Here is a 22,994-nt window from a genome sequence, read left to right as displayed (position 1 = left end):
AAGCTCATTCCCCAGGGTGGGGGAGTCCAAAAGTAGAGGCCATAGGATTAAGGGAGAGGGGAAAGATTTAAAAGGGACCTAAGGGACAATTTTTTCACGCAGAGGGTGGTGCTTGTATGGAACAAGCTTCCAGAGAAAGTGGTGGAGGCTGGTACAATTACCCGTCCAGATGTCTTTTAAATGGGGTATATGAATAGGAAGGGTTTACGCCAAATGCTGGCAAATCAGACTAGATTAATTTGGGATATCTGGTTAGCACGGACGGTTTGAACTGAAGGGTCTGTTTCCGTGCTGTACAGGGTCTGTGACTCTTAAGTCAGACATAACAGCTGGTGTCTGTGCTGTTTCTTGGGCCTGTGAATACATTCTGTATGGTTAGTCACATTCTTTGCGTTAGAGTTTTAACCATCCTCCACTTAAAGAGGGATGATCATTTGAGGGGAAGGGGACATAAGAATTAATAATTTGCCATGAAAAATGTAGACGTTTGAAGCAGCCCTGTGATTATTTTTAGCATGGAAATCAAAAAATGCCCTTTTAGCCTTGTACAAAGTGGGAATGATCCTTTTTTCTTTCTTAAGGTGTGAGGTTTCTGTTGGGAATTTCTAAGTAGAGAACTTTCTGTTGGAATTTCTGACGCCAGATTCTAATCATTTTCTAGCTGCCTTGTATTAACTTATCTCCCTCCTGCACTGACTATTCTAACCTTTACTCAGTTACAGCTCTAGGCTGCCAAGTCCTCCATGCGTAGGCACCGAAGGACTTTTGTCATTAGGTCATTGGAATTTGGAGAACTGAGAGACTAAGCCTGATGCCCGTGACTGTTCTTTTATGATGCAAGCTCCTCGGCATGAGGGAATGGGGAGGAATTTAGATCAGGGGCTTGCAGTGAATTTCAGAAGAAATCTTCCTGTTGGATCACTATAATTCATCCATGGGCTGGTCACTGACCAGGCAGCATTTATTGCTCATCCCTACTTACCCAGAGGGCAGCCCAGAGCCAACTACATTACTGTGGCTCAGGAATCCGTTGTAATCCAGACCAGTAAGGATAGCAGTTTCCTTCCCTAAAGGATATTAGTGAACCAGATGGGTTTTTCCTGACAGTTGACAATGGATTCATGGTCATCATTAGGCTCTTAAGTCCAGATTTTTTTAAACTGAATTCAAATTCCAGGATTCGAACCTAGGTTCCCAGAACATTATCCGGGTCTCTGGATTAACAGTCCAGTGAAAATACCTATAAGGCCATCACCTCCTCTACATTGTCACATGTAGTTGTGTCACTGAGCTAGCCATGCGAAGCCTGGGCTAATAATCCAGGGTCACAGGTTGGTTTCCTACCAGTTGCGAAGATTCAGATTAGTTAAACAAATTTATGATTTAAAAGTCATATTTATACAGATGATAATGCAATTAAGGGTTGGCAGTGAAATCCCATCTGGGTTGACTCTTACCTACCCTCTGAAATGGCTTAGCAAGCCAGTCAGTTCCAGGGCAATCAGAGATTTGTAACAACAAATATTGGCCTCATTGGCAATGCCTACGTCCCTTGAAAGAATTAAGAAAACAAAATTTCCTGAGGGAAGGAAAGCTGCCATCCATGCCTTGTCTGGCTTGCATACGGCTCCAGACCAAAGGCAAGGTGGTTAACTCTTTAAGTGTCCTCGGCAGTGATCGAGCAAACTGCCCAGTTGTATTGAAGAAGGCAACTCACTACCATCCTCCTGAAAGCACCTGGGATGGGCAATAAATGCTGGCCTTGCAGGTGATGCCCACATCCACATGAATGAAAAATTGAAAGAAACTTTGTAGATATTTGGACTTACGGTATAACGTGTGTGGTCTTAGACCATTTGGCCCCTTGGGCCTGCTCTGCCTTTCAGTAAGGTCATGGCTGATGGTTGACAAGGCAGGCATTTGTTACATGTCCCTACTTGGTGCATTGCTTTATTAAACTGCTAAGGTTGATACAGCCAAATGACTTACGAGTCATTAAGAGCATTTAACCCATCCTGAGGAAGAGTGGCTGCTCCTGAAACATTAACTCCGAGATTGTCTCCACAGATGCAGCCAGGCCTGCTGAGTTTTTACAGGAATTTCTGTTTTTGTTTGCAGTTAAGAGTCAGTTATCTTACTGTGGGACTGGAGTCACATCTACGGTCAGACTGGGGGTGATTGATATGTGCACTTCTTAAAAGCTGACCACTTTATACTGAGACCTAATTTTCATTTTATTTTCATTAATATTGTCTTTTTTTTTAATTCTTTCTGCCACGATGCGATTTGAACTTGTGTTGTCTAGATTATTTGTCCAGTCCTTAGGTTTGTTACTCCAGGTACATAATCACTACTCTGCTGTACCTTCATATGTACTGTTAAAATAACTGTAATTGTACTGAGTTCTTTTTTAATCTTTGCGAGCTCTGTCATACAAATTCTGCTCTAAGTTGGGATGATTTGTTCGTCTGCTTCCATTCCTCCTGAATCCTCCAAATATCTTAATGCCATACACTTGTACTGTCCCCATAATCCAAATGCCTTAAGTCTCTTCAAGTCTATCTATATTTCTCCAAAATGCATTTTATAAACTTGGATTCCAGTGCTTTCTGTAGTAGAGAATTCCACCAGCTCACCATCCTATGAGTGAAGACATTTCTCCTCATTTCAGTCTCTAAATGGCATACTGCATATTCCTGGACTATGACCCCCATGTTCTGGATCAGGGAGATCATCATTTCTATATCCAATTCATCCAACCCTGTTACAATTGCATATGTTTCAATGAGATCCCCCTCATCCTGCTAAGTTCCAGTGAATGCAGGCCAAAACAACCTACAATATACGACAAACATACCATCCCAGAAATCAGTCTCCTGAACCTTTGCTGTACTCCCTCTGTTAAATCCTTTCTTAGGTAAGCATAGGATAGTACAGCCGAGTAGGAGACCAATCAGCCCATCAACTCATCCCTAGATCTTTTGAAGAATAACCGAGTTAGTCTAACATGCCCACTATTCTGCATCTGTCTGCCAGTCTAAACAGTAGCTCATTGCAGGTTCTAACTGCGTGTTGCCTAAATATGCTTTTCCTAATGTTGCCCCTGATTCTTTCACTGATCACTTTCAATCAGTGTCCTTTGGATGGTAACCTTTTGGGAAACAGTGTCTCTTAATTCATTCTGTGGGAACCCTTCATGATTTGCAACAATTCTCTTGAATCTTCCTTCAGGAGTGGCCATCTCGCTAGCTGTCTGTACAGCACACCAGTTTGTTCCAGTCCCTGCTGAATTGCTGGCACTCTACTGGTTTATCACCCTCCACCTCATTTTCCTTTGAAATCAAAATGAGCAAAGAATTGAATTTTGCTTTAAACAAGTAAGGTTCTAATGAAAGGAATGTTCAAGTACCTCCAAAAAAGTGAACGCACTGGCCCAATATTACATTAGCTCAGTAGACTGGATAGCTGGTTTGAAATGGAGCGTGATACCAACAGTGTGGTTTCAGTCCATGTACTATCTGAGGTTACTGTGATGAACTCTGCTCAGCCTCCCCCTCTCCCCTGAGATGCAGTTACCCTCCAATTAATGAGAGAGCAGCACTGTTGTTCAATAGGACTATGGTGATTTTATCCTTTAACCTTTTATTACTGTTCACTGACATCAACAGAAAGTCAAGTCACCCTGGGATTACATCTTGACACTGTTTTGTCACAGTGCTCAGTGTCATCTGGACTCAAAACGTTAGCTTGCTCTCTCTCCACAGATGTTGCCTGCCCTGCTGTGATTTCCAGTGCTTTGTTTCCAGCTTAACACTTGTTTTTCTCTTTGCAGATGCTGCCTGACCTGCTGAGCCACCTCCAGCACATTTTAATTAATTTATTTTTTCAAATGGGCAGAATGCTGACTCACCTGGTCCCTGACTCTAGTGTCTTTTTGTTGCAGGCTGCTCTGTGGCAGGTCAAACATCGGAGTTTGTGAACGAGGTTCTGGAGAAGGTGTCAGCTGGAGAATCAGCTGCGGGACTGAGCTGACTGTCACGATGGTCATCCTTGATTCGAAACCTCTCCTTGATGACGGGATGTTGTTAAACAGGAGGAAAGGGGGAAAGCAAACAGAAAAGAAGTCACTATTTCTGCAGCACCCTTACGCTACCTGTAATTTTGTTTTTTTTTTGGTGTTTGGCAGGGTGAAGGGATTTGGGGAAGAGTTTGACATCCTCTCCCGAATCCCTGTCTTCACCCACTTCATCACTGCTCCCTGCTCTGGCCACCCTGTGCCCCTTGATGTCGACATGCCTGGGAGATACGTTGTGTGCCAATTTGTGTCCTTGGGGAATGACCCCTGGGCAATTATAGGGTGCTTAAGCTCATAGCAGTAAGGGGCACGAATAAATGTCAGCAATTTGGTAAGAATAGCAGATCGAGCTGCTTTAATTTTCTTTTTGCCTTGCAACAAGTGATTGAGGCAAGAGGGCACAGGGAGCTGGCACATTGGTTGCTGGGTCAAACTCGAGGGAGACTTTGGTTGCTTCAGAACAATTCTGATGGTGGGTGAGCATGACCCTCTGAAATGATCCAGCCTCCACTGAACTCTCATGATTCATTTTCCAGCTATTAGCTTCCTTTTTTTATTTAAGGAGAACGTTTGACCTCAGAGTGAGTGTAATGTTTTATATGCCTCTACACCCCATCAGCCCACACCTCCGTCTACCCCCAACACCAAAACAAAAACACACCGTCCTGGAAGATCAGGAGTGTAGTGGTGTTTCCATGGGAAGATTTCGGTGACTGAGGGCAAGTCAACTTGTGGGCGTGGTGTGGAGGTGTTAGGATTTGGGGAAGGAGTGCTGGAATATTGGTTGCCTTGGTGACACAGTGAAAGTGGCGCATGGTCAAGGAAGGTCCGGTGATTTATCGCAGATGCTTTTGAATGTAGAACTTACAACTTGACCAGATTTATTCAATGGATACTGTGAATCGGGAATTGGGTGGCTCCCTGTAGTTCCTGTGATTTAATGTTTTATAAATAATGAGCACTTTAACTTTACAGACAGACACAAAAAGAGAAATCACTTTTACAGGTGTTGGGTGACAGACTTTATTTTTTTTCTCAGAGTGGGGTTAGGGTTGGGATTAGGGGGAGAATTTCCAAATAAGGTTTAGCTACTGACAGTTAATATAGTCCTATCTGTGAGAGATGGTGAGCCGCAGATCTGGGGACTAGACATGAGGTATTCTTGAGGACAGTAATGAATGTGCATCTTGCAACAAAATTCTCCTTGACTGCAGTTTTGGATTTTTTTTTGGCTTTGTTTTCTTCAGGAAAACGAAGAGTTGACTGACATTGAGGTCAGGCTGGAGAAAGATGTCCCACATCAGATGGGACTTGCCCCTGTTTTCAAAATCTTTGTTCTATATTTAAACAGCCTCCCATGCTTTGGAACCAGTCCTGTGCTCCTGCTATGATGGAATTGGAACTCAACAAGCCACAAGAATGGCTCTCCATTCATCAGGCTGAGGGGAAGGAAAACAGACCTGGGTTAGATATCCCTGGTGGAGGAATAACTCACCCGCTCTCTAGGACCAGCTCCCCTCTTCAGTAATTGCCATTTCGACTTTGGAAGCAGAGAGGGCAACTGATACATACAAATCCCACCAAGCACCGAGTTGATTCCCTGAGCTAGAGGACAGGTGAAGACCAGGAAGGCAAAGACAAATCTGAATGGGGTGCAGTTGTTTCTCAAAGTTGTTATTCCCGATGCTGCTGTTTTCTGGTGGGTAAAGATCGGGAGACCATGCCTAGCCAGAGGAACTTTGGCAATGGACAGATACAGGCAGACTTGTCTGTTGTTACAGAAGTGATTTTTGGCGGTTGCGGTGGAATGGCTTTGCCTGCTACCTGGACAGCTCTGTACGAGCCCCAAGATATCCCTTGGGAAGACCCTCTGTATCCACCATCAATGGTATCTCGCTGGGGGTGGCAGTCAACCTATCTCAGCTATGGGTAAGGTGTACCCTCAGACCCACCAGTCAATCAAAAGCCTGTAGCTTTATTGAACTGACTGCTCCTGGGGAGCTGGAAAGAGAAGGTTCAGCAGCAAAAAGTGGGGACAGATTTCACCCCGCCCCTGCACATGATTGGAGATTGCAGGCAATTGGAAAAGAACCTACTTGCAACAGCATTCAAACAATATTGGGCTGTGTCTCTGGTTCAAACTGTCTCCTCTTCCCCAGCTCTGAAATTCAGCACTAAGTTTGAAGGAAACCAGCTGCAGTACATTACTGGTGGCTAGAAGAGGAGTGGAGGTCGGGAGGGTGCAGGAAGGCCAAAGGCTAAGAAAGAAAATTCTCCACAAAAGCCTTAAGCACGGGCAAAATACTGTGGGTGCTGGCAATCTGAAACAAACGCAACAGAGAAAGCTGGAGAAACTCAGCAGATCTGGTGGTGTCTATGGAGAGAGAAACTGAACTAACATTTCAAGTCTGATGCTGGAGTTCTGAAGAAGAGTCCATTCAGATTTGAAGCATTAACTCTGGTTTCCCACAGGTGCTGCCAGACCTACTGATTCTTTTTCCAGCACTTACTGAATTTATTAAAACAATTACCTTCCCTCCTGCCTCACTGGGCAACATTTCTTCATAAGAAGAGCATTATTTTTTTGTCCCCAAGATAAAACATTGCCATGTTCTCTGGCCTTCAGAGAGAAGGGCCCAGTTGAAGCCTGATTCTACGCTGTTTGTAATGTCATCGGCCTCTCAGGGTGATCAGTGTGAACTCTCTCTGACATGTTTTTAACACCATAGGCCACATTCTGGTGAAGCCCTTCAAATCTGATCCCGAAAACAGGAAAGCCTCCTTTTCACTTACCGGCAAGAATGCAAACCAGTCCAGTCACAGCCAGTCTAAAAATCACATGAAGACTCTTGTGGCGCAGTTGTAATGTCCCCTCCTCTAGGCTAGGAGGAATGTGTTCGAGTCCCATTTGCTCCAAAAATGTGCAATAAAATCTCCAAACAGATTGATTAGAAAATCTCAAAATCATACATCCTCCTGTTATGCCCAACCCCTCCATCTTTTTCCATCATTTCCCTCCTTCTCCCTTCCACACCACCTCGCCTCCTTCCACATTTCATTGCTGAGTCAATAACCCATACCCTCACCCTCACCCTCCTTTCTCTTGTTCCCTTGCCAAATCCCCTTCAACTTGATCCATGCCCCACCTTTGCCCCCTTTCTAATCCCCTTACTCTATAACCGTTTCCCTTCACTATCCTTAACCCAGGACTTGCCATGTGCCCTCTCAATCATTCTCTTTTTTCTTCACTACTTCTTATCTGTCTCCCTCTTGCCCCATCTCTCTCTGTCTCTGTGTCTGTCTGTCTCTCTCTCTCTCTCTCTTTCGTACCCTCCCTATCCCTTGTCTCATCTCTGTCCCTCTTTACCTGTCTCCCCATACCCTTTCGTTCTGTCTTTCTGTTTCTCCAGTTGCTTCTCTCTCTCTCTCGCCTCCACCTTTGCACCCGTCCCCCGTCTCCCCATGAGCTCTCACTAGCTATGCTCACTTGCACTCTCTCTCACTCACTCACTCTGTCATCCGTTGTCCTTGCCCAGCCCTTATCTAGACTTTGCAATCTCGAAATGCGAAAGGGCTGTGTGAAATCCTTGAATGAGATTGCCCCCGTACCCATATTGCTGTAATTTACATTGGAATTGGTTCACTTCCCATTCTCTGAACTTAATAAATTGCCACATTCTTAGCCCAGCTCCGCATACAAGCTCCAATGGCCACCTGAACAATGAAACGTGACTGTAAATTGCAAACAAAGGTTAAGGGAAGGAACAAGAGAAATGGAAGTGACAAAGTTACACTCTTCTGCCCCAGGGCTGATTGAGGGGAAATCTACTTCAAAAGTCAGTGAGGCAAGAAAGTACGTTATCAAGGGAATTCCTCCACTTGAGTACTGCACTGGGCAAAAGTGAGGGACAGTGATCTCAGTAATTAGATCTTCCTGAGTGTCTGTTAGAAGGGTTTTCATTGTGTAACCTCCATTCCTGATATGGTGTAAGTGGGACGAAGATTAAAGAATAAATCTCCTCTTGTTCCCATTCCATCATAGCACGTCTGTGACTCTGTATGAGATCCTTTAACTTCACAATGACAATATATCCTGGCCACCAGGTTCATGCTTTAATGAGAATGTAGTGCAAGTTTCAAGTTGTTTCTTTTTTAAATTGGAACTTTGTTTTTTAAATATTTGTTAGTCTATGGCTCCCAACTGGCTCTTAGTGACAGCACTGAAGGCAGTTAGAGAATTCCAATTGATTTAACAACCCTGTGCAGTTTAATTAAAAGCAAAATACTGCAGATGCCATAATCTGAAATAAAACCTGAGGTGTTGGAAATACAGCAGATCTGGCTTTGGAGGGGGAGAAAAAAGAACATAGTTAACATTTGAGTTGAATATCACATTCTTCAGAGCTGTGCATTTTAAGTTGCTTTCTGAATGCAGTCAAGAAATTGGAATAGCTGTTCCACAGACATTGTAGGCCCACCTTCTGCCGCAATTCCTTTCCCCATTCTCTTGCCCTCGTGCTCTCTGTTGCCTTCACTCTCTATCTCCTGATCTACCTCTCTCGCTCGCTCTCTCCTGCCCTATCTCCCTCATGCCCTCTCTGTCGCTTGCCTACCCCCATCGCACTCTTGCTGTCCTGCCGTACTTCCCTCGCAGGCTCTCTCTCTTGCCCTACCTCCCTCCCTTGTGCTCTCTCTCTCCTCTCTCTCTCTCTCTCTCCCCCCTGCCGTACCTCCATCGCTCGCTCTCTTGCTCTATCTCCCTCCCTCGCTCTCTCTGTCTTGCCATACCTCCCTCGCGCTCTCTCACCATGCCTCTCACCCTCGCGCTCTCTCACCATGCCTCTATCCCTCGTGCTCTCTCACCCCCTCGTACTCTCTTGCCCTCACTCCCTCTCCCTCCCTACCGCTCTCTCTCTTGCCCTTTCTGATTCCCATATTCACACTTCTGTATTAATATGTATCCATTTCCTATTCCTTTCAATGCTGTTGTTACCATGTTGAAGTTAAACCTGCAAATATTCACTCGCCTGTGTATATTATCCTGTTGGGTAAAGTGAAATCCCTGGTGTTGGCTGTTGGTGAAATTGTTTTTTGAACAGGGATTACATTGAAGAGTTATTGCACTTGATGTTTCTGAAACCTTAATGCAGTGAACTCAGTAAAATACCGAGTGCCAGGAAGTAAATGGAACCACTGTTCTGACCTGCCGATTAATGTCTGAATGTTTTCCTTGTTTTGTTGTCTAACTATGAAGCTGCCTTTTTGAGGGATCGGGCTAGAATGGGGCAGGGCGTTCTTGATCACTCGAACCGTGACAGAGCACAAAGAATTGGGAAACTGGTTTAGCTGAACCTGACTTTGTCTGACCCATGTACTGTCCCTGGAATGTCCTATTGGCAGGAAGCCTAGTTTTGGGAAGGTGGATGTGGGCTTTCTGAGTTGAATTGTACTCGAAGGCCTGAATCCTAACCTTCCAAGGTGTTGAGGATGGCACTGCCCCCTCTGTAGGGGATAGGCTTGGGTTGTAACCAGGCTGTTATGTTTTATAACTCAATGGGGCCAAAGCATTTGGAGAAGCTGAAAATTTCACTTATGGAGAAGAAGAATGTATTTTAGCATATAGTATTGTCAAGTCTAGAACTTTTTGCTGACTCCGAGCACTTTATTAAGCAAGTTATTGTAATACATTGCTGAGCTAGAAATAGTCACATCCAAAGTTTCATAGGCTTGGCTTTGATATATTACAAAGTATATAGAGATATATATAAAAATAAAAAACACAAGGTATGCCTTTTGAGGGAAGAAGGAGATTGTCGGCTATGAACAGAATGTAATACTTGAAGTTGAGGTTCTGAAGCTGGCTCTTTCTGTTATTAACTCAGCACTTGTGTAAATGGTTTCAATAAAAGACAATGGCCAAGCTGTGTGGGGTTTGCAAATCTTCCCTGTTCCCTGCCAATGAGAGTCTGGTTTTGGCAGTGAAAGAAGGGTGAGAAACCTATCTTCTGGCCAAACAGATTTTTTCCTGTCGGGGTATGTGTTGATGGAAAAATGGGTACGTTCCTTCAGTGCTAGTCTGTTATTGGGTTTTGTCACCGGTCCCTCATCAGAAGGTTCCTTCAAGATAGAAGTTTCCATCCCTTTTTAGTTTTTGGTATGCCATGGTGTTGACATAGCCTCTGCCTGACTGCTTTGTATATCCCCCAGTTAGACAACCCTTTGACATTACTTCCAGTAGCTCTGTTCTTCTGTGGCCTCCAGGGACGTGTGTAATTGTCAGAACTCATTGACAATCGCCCAAACCCACATTGTGTGTATAGAATGAAGACCAGAGGGCTGCTGTTTTCGGGGTCCAAATTAATCCAGTGGATCAGATCTCAAAGACCAGAGCCATGTGCTCCTTTGCTCAAGATCCTGTAATCAACATGCAGAATAAGGACTGATGGAACTCCTCATTTGAAAGTGGTGACTGTGAAGTAGTCACCTTTTGATGAGACCTGGCACTTGGTTGTAACTCCTCGCCCTGGTGAATGTTCAACTCATGGATACTTACAGCTCTCCTACTCCTCAATGACCAGCAACACCACCACCTCCCCCACCCATCATCAATTCTTCCCAATCCAGACCAAAGATTGAAGATGGGGACAAACAATTCTAAAACACTGCACAGTGTTCAGTTGAGTTTGAGTTTGTGGATGACAATGAATGGCTGCCTACTCTCAGGCAGAACATAGCCCCTGAGTGCTGCCAGTTCAGCAAAACTCCAGTTCACTAAAGTTTCATTCTGGACGGTGCTTGTGATGTGGGATTTGGTGACCAGACAGATGTCAGAGGCTTGAAGCAACCCTTTCTGCGTGACTGGGAGAGTCTTACGTGACTGATTGGGAGGTGTGGAGGGTTGATCTTCGTTTTGAAGTGATTTTGATGAAATGTGAATTTGGGACTCATCCAAAGATCTAAATCTCCTGCTGAGACCGATGCAATCTTGAATGTGTGCACGCTCCTCAATATCCCCTTATTACACACTCTGTTCCTGGAGGCCAGGGGGAAGGATCAACATGTTGATGTGCCAACTTCATTGTGCCAAGTATGGGTATGAACGCGGATTTTATTTTCCTATGGAATTAGCTCAGGTCAGGGAGATGGGTTGGGATTAGAGAATGGATGAAGGGTCGAGGCATTGGAAGCTGGGTCAATTCTGCAAGCATGGATTTAACCACAGCAAGGAACAGCCGATCCTGTCTGGTTTCTTACAGAACCATGTGCTGGAGAGGGAGGATGAAGGGGATACAGAAGATTTGTTTGCTGCCTGCTGCAATGATCGAGAAGCAGGTATCATCCAACCATATTTTCTTTGTGAGATGGGAACAGGAACCATTTACAAACCTCAGCAGGTTGGCCATTTATTACTGAAAGCTGCTACACTGATCTTTGCTTGTTATGCAAGTGTCATATGTATATACAGAGATCTTCTTTCTTGTTCCTGGCTAATAAGTACTGTAAACTACTTTGAATGTGCAGTAAATCTGTTGTCAAGAGTCTATATTTTAGTAGTTTGGCTAAGCCTGGTCTGAATTTTCATCAAAAGGTTGAAAGTGTGCGTGTATTGTAAAGCAAATCCGTGTTAAGGTTAGCTACAGCTGGGCTTACTGAGTTGTTGTGGCTGTCTAATCTTTGTACAAGTTATCAAAGCACAGAAATAACTCCCACTTACTTAGGAAGGAATCTGAATTAGAGTTGGCCAAGAGCACTTCTTAGCTGATTCGAGCTGACATGCCCCTTTCCCTCTGCCCCTCAGAAGCTGAACCTTGCATTTATTTTACAATCTTAGTGGCACGAGCGTGTGATTCCTGACTTTTGCACTTTAGCCACCCCTCCCCCCACGCACAGTCGTCCCACCATACACCCAACTGGCAGGGTTGGTATGACACTTGAAAAGAAGAAATTGGCCCCCAACTCCGTAAACTTGTTCAATGCTCCCTTTTTAAAAATAACTAAATGACAAATTGACCTTAATTGGTTAAACCGTAATTAATTTCTGACCTGTTCAGGGCAGTGTACCACGGCACCAGCAAGGAACATATCTTGAGGGATAAGTGAACATATTTGATAATCACACATAAGGCTTGTACCAACCAAACTGAGTGTGCGGGAAGGCTCCAGAAGCAATATTTGGATTTTCTTTCCTGGGGTTAAAGTTTGAGTAAAGTCTGTTCTGCTTTACCAGCTATCATGTTCTTCATTCCCTGTCCCGAATTGCACAGTTGTATATTGCTAGTGATTTGAGGCTCAGCTCACCCGGGACGAACTCCCTCCCCAAAGGGGGATCACCACCTTCCAGTCCACCTGTGACCTGATCATTCAGCAGTTTAATCTTTCCCTTCTAACAAGTGAGCATTAAGTTTGTGTCTGCAAGCTAGCCAGAGCTGGATATAGTCAAGGACAAAGCAAATACATAAGAAAAACAGAAATCAAATTTGCCACTACTTTCCACCAAGTGCACCCAAAGGCCATTATTTCTGGGCCTCACTGAACCCAAACAATCCCTTCTGAACAGGGGACAGTTTCCACCTCTGTATTTTTATGACTTCTGACTTATTGTTTCCCTAAAGTGTACATTGAGTGAGAGAGCAAGAGGTAGGATGTTTGCTGGTGTTGCTTGAGACACCTGAGCTTGACCCACCCATCAATTTTCATATTTTTTGGGTGCAGCAGGAGATGAGCACATTGCCTCCTTGTCTGTGCTCAGCACCTTCTCACAGTAGTGCAGCTGGAATAAGAGAATGTGATACTGTGGATGAAGAAAGAGCAGTTGAACTCAGATCCATCACTGGAGCTCTGCCGTTTCCCTAGAAGAGGCTTTCTGTATTCTGGCACCCACTCCCTCTGTGCAAAATCCATTATTTTTGGGTAAAAGTGACAATTGTTATTTTGTAACAACACCACAACTCTCTAAGCCTAACTGTGCTGATGATGGGAGGAGAACAAGGGTAACTGTAGCTGAGGATAAAGCACAGTTGTTCCATATTGCCTTGATCAATAAAAAGTTGGTGGGTCCAACTTGATGGAAGTTTATGATATAGGTGATGAGAATTATTGACTTGTAAAGAAGCAAGAATTCTAAATGGAGTCACTCGAAACCGCTCAATGTTAAGTGACTGGTACCTTGGAGAAGATAACTGAGGCAGAGATCTGAATTCGATAATATTGAGAATGAGATAAACCTATAATGGACTTGTCGACAAGTGTGCTGTGATTTTCATGAATTCTTTCAGTGATGACACTCCACCCCAATGTTGATACCTTGCTGTCTTGCCCCGGTACATGCGGGCTTAGCAACTAATATCTGGTATCTTCCACTCTCTTTTTGAATGCAGACCTTCCCCCACATTGTAATGGAATTTCACCCATGTGGTGAAATTGCTTAGAATTTGACTGGAGAGAAACGATTAAAACAAATGAAAGTTTCCTTCCCTAACTGATGCATAATTTCTGTCTTGGTTTATTTAGTTGTATTCAAAGTTGACTCTCTCTTTCTCCCCAGTTTGTAGTTTCTAACTTGTTGATAATGTTTAACCTGCTACAGTTTGGTAGATTCTTCTAAAAGTAGAAGTTGTGCAGTCTTTTGTTTTTATCTAGGAGGGTGACTGCACAGAGTAGGGAATAAGAGGGATGCAATTTCCTGGCGATTCTGGATGGAGTGGGGCCAGTTTTTCACACTGCATCTCCATAAGTTTATTTATTAGAAAAAGGTGATCCAGCCAAAGGAATCGAACTGGTTTCTGAAGCCGTTCTTCCCCCAGATGAAAAACGTAACTTCATCATTCTTCTGCAATTATTCCATCATATCTGTGGCTTATGTGTTGAAATTAGACACAGTGCTGGGTGGTAAACAATTAAACAGATAGTGCTGTAAAATTGTATTGTCTTTTTTTCTCTTTTTTACACCTTTTATCTGTCTCCAAAGGAGTTCGTCAAGAAATTAGCACAGATCGAATTGATTTCTAGTTGAGGGATGAATCTTAGCAATTGCTAATGATGGGAGTTGTTCATCTGCTGAGTATTGTTTAACAAAGGGTTTTTGTGGTAAAGCACATTTTGGTCTCTCTCCATCTCCCAAACAGTGATCATAAATCAGTCATGATTAATAAAACAGGATAGTCAACGGATCAGAGATGATTAGAATCTGGGATCCCTTGCTGTTAAATGTTCACCTATATTGTAAATTTTGAGCTGGTTGGATTCTGATCGTTTCTGTGTTTAAAACAAAAAGTATGGTGTCTTTATTTTTAAGAAGATTTTATTTAAATGTTGTAGTTCAAATCTGTTGAAGACCCAGCTACTCATTAGAGCTCGCTAGAATTTTGCTATCTAAACAGTCATTTTCTTGAAAGATGTTTAATTTTTTTATTGTTTGAGACCATCAATAAAGCCAATAATTTTCTCCATCTGTCACATTGTTTTTGATTACCTCCAACTCTGTAATGTGGGCAAGGTATAGAGATTGCAAAGGTGTTACTTAGGATGACACTTGGCTGTCTTCCCTGTTCCCCCAGCCCTATCCTCCTTATCCACTCCCATCACATACGCTGGCACACTCCTCCAGCTGGGAACCAACATCGTCCAAGTTACTCTGAAGGAATAACCTGGGGTCCGTGGCACCCAGTTTCCGTGTGTATCTCACCATTGAGGAAGCACACCTGTGGACTGGCCAATGGACAATCTTGTTTTTCCACATCGATGCTGGTCAATGTGTCTTTTAATTCACTTGTGGGATGTGAATATTGCTGCTGGGGCCAGCATTTATTGCCCATTTCTAGTTGCCCTTGAGAAGGTGGTGGCAAGCTGCCTTCTTGAAGGGCTGCAAATGGATCCACAATGCTATTAGGGAGGGAATTCCAGGATTTTGACCCAGCGGGTCTAATGGAACAGCGATAAATTTCCAAGTCAAGATGGTGAGTCATTTGAGGGGAGCTTGCAGGAGCCGGTGTTCCCATGCATCTGTTGCCCTTGACCTTCTGGATGGAACTGGTCATGGGCTTGGAACTTGCTGTCTAAGGAGCTTTGAATTTCTGTAGTTCATCTTGTAGATAGTACACACTGCTGTTATTAAGCATTGGTGGTGGATGGAGTGCATATTTCTGGATGTAATGCCAGTCAAGTGAGCTGCTTTGTCCTGGATAGTATCAAGCTTTTTGAGTGTTGTTGGGGCTGCACTCATCCAGGTAAGTGGGGAGTATTCCGTCACACTCCTGACTTGTGCCATGTAGATGGTTGTCAGGCTTTGGGGAGTCAGGAGGTGAGTTACTCACCACAGTATTCCAAGCCTCTGACCTGCTGTTGTAGCTACTATATTTACATGACAAGTCCAGCTGAGCTTCTAGTCAATGTGGATAGTGGGGGATTCAGTGATGGTGACACTGTTGAACGTCAAAGGCCGGTGATTAGAGTGTCTCTTATTGGAGATGGTCTTGGCCTGGCATTTGTTGGGTGTGAACATTACTTGCCACTTGTCAGCCCAAGTCTGGATATTGTCCAGATGTTGCTGCATTTGAACATGGACTGCTTCAGAATCTGAGGAAAACTGAAAGAACTGTGGATGCTGTAACAAAAACAGAAGTTGCTGGAAAAGCTCGGCAGATCTCGCAGCACCTGTGAAGAAAAATCAGAGGACCGCTTCTGAAGAGGGGTCACCGGACTCGGCGTTCACTGATTTTTCTTCACAGATGTTGCCAGACCTGCTGAGCTTTTCCAGCAACTTCAGTTTTTGGTCAGTATCCGAGGAGTCAGGAATGGGAGTGAACACTGTGCCAATATCAGTGAACATCCGCACCTCTGACCTTATGCTGGAGGGAAGGTCATTGTTGAAGCAGCTGAAGATGGTTGGGCCGGGGACACTGCCCTGAGGAGCTCCTGCAGAGATGTCCTGGATCTGAGATGATTGACCTCCAGCAACAACCTATGAACCAGGTATAACTCCAGCTCGTAGATAGTTTACCCCCGATTCCTGTTGATTCCAGTTTTACGAGGGTTGCTTGATGCCAAACTCGGAATGCGGCATTGACATATCAAGGGCTGTTGCTGTCACCTCATCTCTGGAATCCAGTTGTTTTGTCCATGTTTGAACTAAGCCTGTAATGAGTTCAGGAGCTGAGTGCCCAAGCTGTAAACAACAAACAAGAAGCAGATCACCGTAGAAAGGGTAGAGCATGGTACCCAACTGCATCCACAGACTTGGGGATTGATCACACTGACCTGTAGGAACCAGTAATGGGCAATACCATATCACTAGCAATCCATGAGTTAATTTAAAAATAATTGCAGCTGGTGTGGGGATATTGCAGTCAGCTCAAAGTCAGTTTTTCTTTAAACTTGCTAACGCCGCTGTGAATCAAGAATTGGTTATAGAACAGGATTAGGATTCCTCATCACCTCCTGTAAGGAAACATTTTAAAATCAATTAGATTATTTCTCAATGTTTCAGGCTCAATCATATTGTCCAAACTCATTCACACCCAGCTTCCTGCTCAAGCTGAAACTGATCAGCCTTCACTCCTGTGGGTAGGACTACTATTACATTTTAACCCAGATTTCCTGTTCCTTGTCTGTCGGTTAGCTCAGTTGGTTAGACAGCTGGTTTACAATGCAGAGTGAGGAGGTCAGCAACATGTGTTCTGTTGCCGTGCCTGCTGAGGTTACTGTGAATGTTGTTCTTCTATATCCTTACCCATCGCTGACCCTCCAGTTAAACCACACTCCCCGACCCCAGTCATTTCTCTTTAATGAGGGAGTGGTGCTCTGAAGCCCTGGTGCCTTTACCTTTTCCAATTACTGTGAACCATCTCATGTGAGGCACAGAAAGCAAGGTCCCTTCTCAGCCAATTGTCAGACCTAATGGACATTTTGATAATTTGATTGTTAATCGATTTTATTTCGACGTCTGGCAATACAAAGGGATATTGGCCCTTACAGCTAAAGGGGTCAGGGTTATGGAGAGAAAGCGGGAGTGGGACACTGAAATTTCATTATCAGCCATGATCATATTGAAGGGCCGAATGGCCACCTCCTGCACCTGTTTTCTATGTCTATGATAGGAGATACCTTGAGTGCCTAGATTGTAAGATATAAAAACAAAAGTCTGGGAACACTCAGCAAGTCTAGGCTGTTATTGTGGTGAGAGAAAGGGAAGGAAGAGTTAATGTTTCAAGTCTTGATGACCTTTCACCAGAAAGAATAACAACAGATACCATGATGGTGCAGATTTCTTATCTGATGGATCGTTGCTGAGACCTGATTCACTTTGAATAAACACAAAGCAAACTGTAACACTTTAAATCTCCAAGTGAATCTGTAATCTTGTATTTAACCTGACAAAGAAGAACAGCATAACCTGACAAAGTAGTAGGACAGAGTCTACTTTTAGAGTCTAGATGTTAAACTTTCCTGCTTAGGATTTCCTTGAAGACTGAGAAGCAAATTATTATAACAATGACCTTGAGCCTCCATTTTTTTTAATCCAAAGATGCAATGACATACTGCTCAATATTAAACAAAAGAGCTCCCTGAGGCCCATCTGCATTTTTAATCACTCTTTAAATTAATTTTTAAACTAAGTTCCAGTTCTGTAAGTAAAGGCAGTTCAATAGCATATCAGAAGACAACACTCTAGTCCAAGAGTCACAGGCTAATAGTCACAGAGCGGTCTGCCAGCCCAAGAGAGCTATGCAAATGGGAAGTGCTGATTGGTAATTCCCTTCAACTCTAAGCCAGAAGGTTGAAGTGCCACCTCAGAGACTTGAGACCACAGTCTAAGGTGATAATCCCATTGCAGTACTGATGGAATGTTACGCTGTTTGAGGGTACAGTGATTTGTATGAAGCATTAAACTAAAGCCGCATCTCCTCTCCTGCGGTTGCTAAACATAATTCCCACAGCAGTATCTTAAAGGAACAGAGCAGAGCTCTGCAGGGTATCAATATTTATCATTAGTCAGTAATAGGCTTCTCTCTTTTAATTTGTTCATGGGAATGTAGGCATCAGTGGCTGGGTCAGCATTCATTACCCAGAGGGCAGTTCAGAGTCAACCACATTGCTGTGGGTCTGGAGTCACGTGTAGGCCAGACCAGGTAAGGATGGCAGTTTCCTTTCCTAAAGGATATTTTGAACCAGATGGGTTTTTACAGCAATAAACAACAGTCACAGTTTTTTTAACTAAGCTAGCATTCTTAAAGTTGAATTTTAACTTTCACCATCCAGTACGGTGGGATTCAAACCTGTGTGCTCAGAACATTAGCCTGGGGTTTAGAATTACTAGTTTAGTGACATCACTAACATATCATCATCTCCCCAATAAGAATCGGTCATTTTCAAACTGTGAGAGTGATATCGTAATGCTATGGAATGGGGACATGGTCAGAGCATCTCTTGTTGCTCTATTGCTCTTCATGTTTTAAGGTAGATGCCAGTGCTGTGCCTATGTTGTAATGGCTTGGCGAAGGATGTGTGACTAACTCTGGAGCACAGGTCTTCAGTACTGCAGCTGAGGTATTGTAACTATTGTGTGATATGAGTGTTTCTTGTCACTTAGCACAGACCAAGTCAGAAAGCTGTCCAGGGCTTGCTGCTTGTAGGATTGCTTCAGTAGCTGAGGAGCTGTAAACAGTAGCTGTAATCATCAGTGTAACTCCCCATTTCTGACCTTGTGATGGAGGTAGGATCATTGTTGAAATAGCTGAAGATGCTAGGACCTTGAGAAATTGCTTATAACAGTAGCTAGGACTGAGAAGACTAGCCTCCCTCAACTATAAACAACGTTTTTTGAGGTACCTATGATTTCAACCAACATAAAGCTTTCCCCAGTCCCCAGTGGCTTTAGTTTTGCTGGGCTCCTTGATGTCACACTGTCTTTTGTGCTAGCTTGATGTTAATGAGACACTCCCCTCACCTTCAGTTGTTCAGCTCATTTTCAATTTTGGACCAAGGCTGCAACAGGGTCAGTGATCTTAGCAGAATACAAACTGAGTGCCAGACAGCATATTATTGCTGTGTAATTGCCTCTTAATAGGGGTACTGTTTTCCATAAATCTCATTATAGGAAGGATGCAAAGGCATTGGAAAGAGTGTAGAAACAGTTTACAAGATCAGCTCCAGGAATGAGAAGCTTCAGAGATGAAGATAGATTTGAGGAAGTTGGGACTAGGCTTCTCACAGAGAAGGCAGCTGAGAAGAGATTTTATTTGAGCGTTTCAAAATCCTGAGCGAGCTGGATAAAGTAGATAGGGCTGTTCCCACTTTGTAAGAGGACATTGCATTTCAAATCTCAGGTAAAATGAGGAAAAGCTTTTTCACTCATGAGTAATTAGGGTCTGGAATGCACTTCCTCGAAATGTAGTAGAGGCAGGTTCAGTTGAGGCACTCAAGAAGGGCATTTGGTTAAAGTACTGTGTAAGGGTATGAGGAGAAAGTGAGAGATTGGTGCTAGGATATACTGCCAGTTTGAAGAGGCAGTGCAACAATGCTGGGCCGAATGGACTCCTGCACTGTAACAATTCTGTGAACTTGTGACACTGTCAACAACCCTTTTCATCACGTTTGCTGATAATCAAGGTCAATAAGACAGTAATTGGTCAGGTTGGATTCATCACGCTCTTTGTGAACTAAATTGACCTGAGTCAATCTTCATGTTTTAAGGTAGATGCCAGTGCTGTGCCTGTGTTGTAATGGCTTGGCGAAGGATGTGTGACTAACTCTGGAGCACAGGTCTTCAGTACTGCAGCTGAGGTATGTCACAGCTTTTGCTGGAATGAACTGACGAGGCTGAAAGCTGGCGTGATGCTCTGGAGGAGGCTGAGATTGATTGTTGCAAATATTTCAATTGTTACCTTTTACCCCACTTCACTGCAGCTTGTGAGCTGGGAATGCTCTCTCAGAATCCTGTTTTGAGCACAGATTTTACTGCATCACATGCTATGCACATCACGGACAGCACGTGAGAAATGTGACAGCCCAGATAGAGGCCATTCAGCCCGCCATGTCTGCGCCAGCTGAGAGAAGGCTAGCCATCCACCTTCCTGCTCTTCAGGTTGCATTGTATTGGCTGCAGATCAAGTTCCTTGTAGTGTTTAGTCTGAGAAAACCTCACTTAAACCCTGGTGCTGACTAATTGTAATTCTTAGAGGGGAGAGTGACCGTCCTTTGTTAATGTGGCTTTTGGTGAAGTACAACATGATGCAGTCATGGCTGGATTGAAGTAAGTGGGAATCTGTGACAAGTTCTGCACTGTTTAGAGCCATTCTTTACAGTAAGGATGGCCGCGGATGTCAGAAACACTTTCACTGATAAGTAGGTGCTTCGTTGTAATCTCCATCACATACAAGCCCATTCTGTTCTTCTGCAGTGTTGCTGACAGTCTCTGCCTTCGTGGACCACCTTTAACAGGGAGGTAGCTGGCTCGAACACCTTGCATTGTGACTTTTGCTTGCTTGTCTCTCTATATTTCTAATCAACCTGTTCAGAGACATTATTACACACTTATGGTGTAAGTGGGCCTTAAACCCAAAATTTCTGGTCTACAGATATCACTGTACCACAAGCCTGTCTCCATTTTAACAAGGCTTATTTATAACACCCCTCTGAGCTTGCTATCCTGTGCACCTTAAAGCAGCCCAAGTCTGCATGGGTTTCCTCTTGATGCTCCGCAGTCCAAAGATGTACGGGTTAGGGCAGATTGGCTGTACTAAATTGCCCACAGTGTCCAGGGATGTGCAGGCTAGCAGGTTAGCCATGGGAAATGCAGGGTTACAGAGATAGTGTTGAGGTGGACTGCTGTTTGGGGTGCCAGTGGGGACTCGATGGACTGAACGGCTTGCTTCCACGTCAGTAGGGTTTCTATGATTCTATGGAAGTATCTGTCCCTGTCTCTCTCTCTCTCTGTCTGTCTCTCTTGCTTTCTCACGCAATCTCATTCTCGTTTTCTCTCACTTGCAATCTTTCACTCATGCTCATTCACTCTTCAACATACTTTCTCATCTTTTATATCTCTGGTGCTATAGGACATAAATAGCACTTTCTGGAAATGTCAGGATGTGTTGCCAAAATATTGAAAATTGAAACAAGCCATAAATCAATACAGTTCGTTCCCACTTTATCTTTATCAAGCATGGTGGGATAAAACTAGCTCTTGATAGTTAAGGTCTAGGCAAATTAGAATATTCCAACCAGATTTCAGAGTGAGCGCTCAGGCAGCCACAGAAATAAATATTGCATTATATTTTTGAATCAAATGTTTTCCTCCATGCCCAGTACTGAGCACAAACTAAAAATAGTCTGGGAGCATTTCACTTAACATTGATGTGACATGACAAAGGCAAATCTTGCCCAGCTGATCCTGCACAGACCTCACTCACGAATGTCGAGGGACAAGTACTCCAAAGTTGAAGAGCTGTCCCACAGCCCAATTCATGCTAATTGTCTGACATAATAATTTCACTTATTATTCAGATGCTGCTCCTGACAATGCTACATTGTGATCCATGGTCAGACCTCGCCCCAGCAGCAGGGCAGGCCAATGAAAGGTGGAAGCACAGTGGTCTCTAAGATATGTTAGATCACACACTGAGTGTTGCAGTTAGTTCTGGTTGTCATTCTTTTTACAGGCAGAAGCAGAGGTATTGAAGAGGGGGCTAAAAAAGTTTACAAGGACGATATAATCAGGTGAGGATGAAAAACTGGGTCTCATTTTTGTTGAATTAGGAAGAGAATGTTGCTGCTTATGGTGAACAGAGGAACGACAGGCTATAAACATAAGATAACTTCCAAGAAATTAAACAGTGATTCAAAAGAAATTACCTTGTTAGAGAGTAAGGTTGTGGATCTAGCTACAATAGGGAGCAACAAGATGAATGGTAAGATGGACCTAAGGAAAGCTGGATAAACACGAGAGAAGGGAATAAGGATGTTTGCTAACAATTTGATGAGGAAGGATGGTTGGAGACTTGAATGAATGCTAGCACGGACTGGTTAGGCCTAATGGTCTCTTGCTATGCTGCATATTCTATTGAATAAGCCAGGAGTGTGATGGAATTCTCCATTTACCTGAATGGGTGCAGTTCGAACAAAAGCAAAGAAACTCAAAACCGTCTAGGACAAAGCAGTCACTTGATTGGCACTGCATCCCTCACCTTCAGCATTCATTCCCTGTCCCACTAGCACAGAGAGACAGCAGTATGTACCCCCTACAAAGGTGCACTGCAGCAGCTCACCAATCTTTCATTAATAAACCCATGACCGTGACTATCTAGAAGGACAAAGGCAGCAGATAGGGGGAGCTGATGGTTTTATCGCTGGACTGTTAATCCAGAGACCCAGAAAATGTTCTGCAGACCTGGGTGCAAATCCCACCACAGCAGATGGTGGAATTTGAATTCAATAAAATATCTGAATTAACAATCTAATCATGACCATGAATCCAATGTCAATTGTCAGAAAAACCCATCTGGTTCACTAATGTTCTTTAGGGAAGGAAACTGCCATCTTTACTTGGTCTGGCCTACATGTGACTCCAGATCCACAGCAATGAGGTTGACTCTGAACTGCCCTCTGGGCAATTAGGGATGGGCAATAAATGCTGCCCTGGCCAGCGACACCCTCACCCTGTAAATGAGTTTTAAAAAAGTTTGGTGGAATACCGCCACCTGCAAGTTCCCCTTCAAACCACATGCCATCCTGACTTAGAAATATGTCATTGTTCATTCCGTGCCAGTGGGTCAAAATCCTGGAACTCCCTCCACAACAGCATTGGGGTCCACTTACACCCCAACAACTGCAATGGGTCAATGCTGCTGTTCAGCATCACCTCCCTCAGCGCAGTTAGTGAATGGGTAATAAATGCTGGCCCATCTAATGAATACAAAGATTTTGA

General features: G+C 43.8%; 1 protein-coding gene across 18 annotated transcripts in view; it reads left to right on the top strand.

Annotated features, from left to right (window-relative positions):
* Positions 1-14,529, top strand: part of LOC125461688 (CREB3 regulatory factor-like) — a 169,935-nt gene extending 155,406 nt beyond the window's left edge. For all 18 annotated transcript variants that reach the window (XM_059652987.1, XM_059652986.1, XM_059652985.1 and 15 more), the window contains one exon: positions 3,944-14,529. In XM_059652987.1, the coding sequence (XP_059508970.1) occupies positions 3,944-4,032 (89 nt within the window). In that variant the 3' untranslated portion in view covers positions 4,033-14,529. The remainder of the gene's footprint in view (positions 1-3,943) is intronic.
* The last annotated feature ends 8,465 nt before the right edge of the window (positions 14,530-22,994 follow it).

The sequence above is a fragment of the Stegostoma tigrinum genome, chromosome 20, assembly GCF_030684315.1.
Source record: "Stegostoma tigrinum isolate sSteTig4 chromosome 20, sSteTig4.hap1, whole genome shotgun sequence".
Classification (NCBI taxonomy): Eukaryota; Metazoa; Chordata; class Chondrichthyes; order Orectolobiformes; family Stegostomatidae; genus Stegostoma; species Stegostoma tigrinum.
This window is presented reverse-complemented; position numbering and strand designations above follow the sequence as displayed.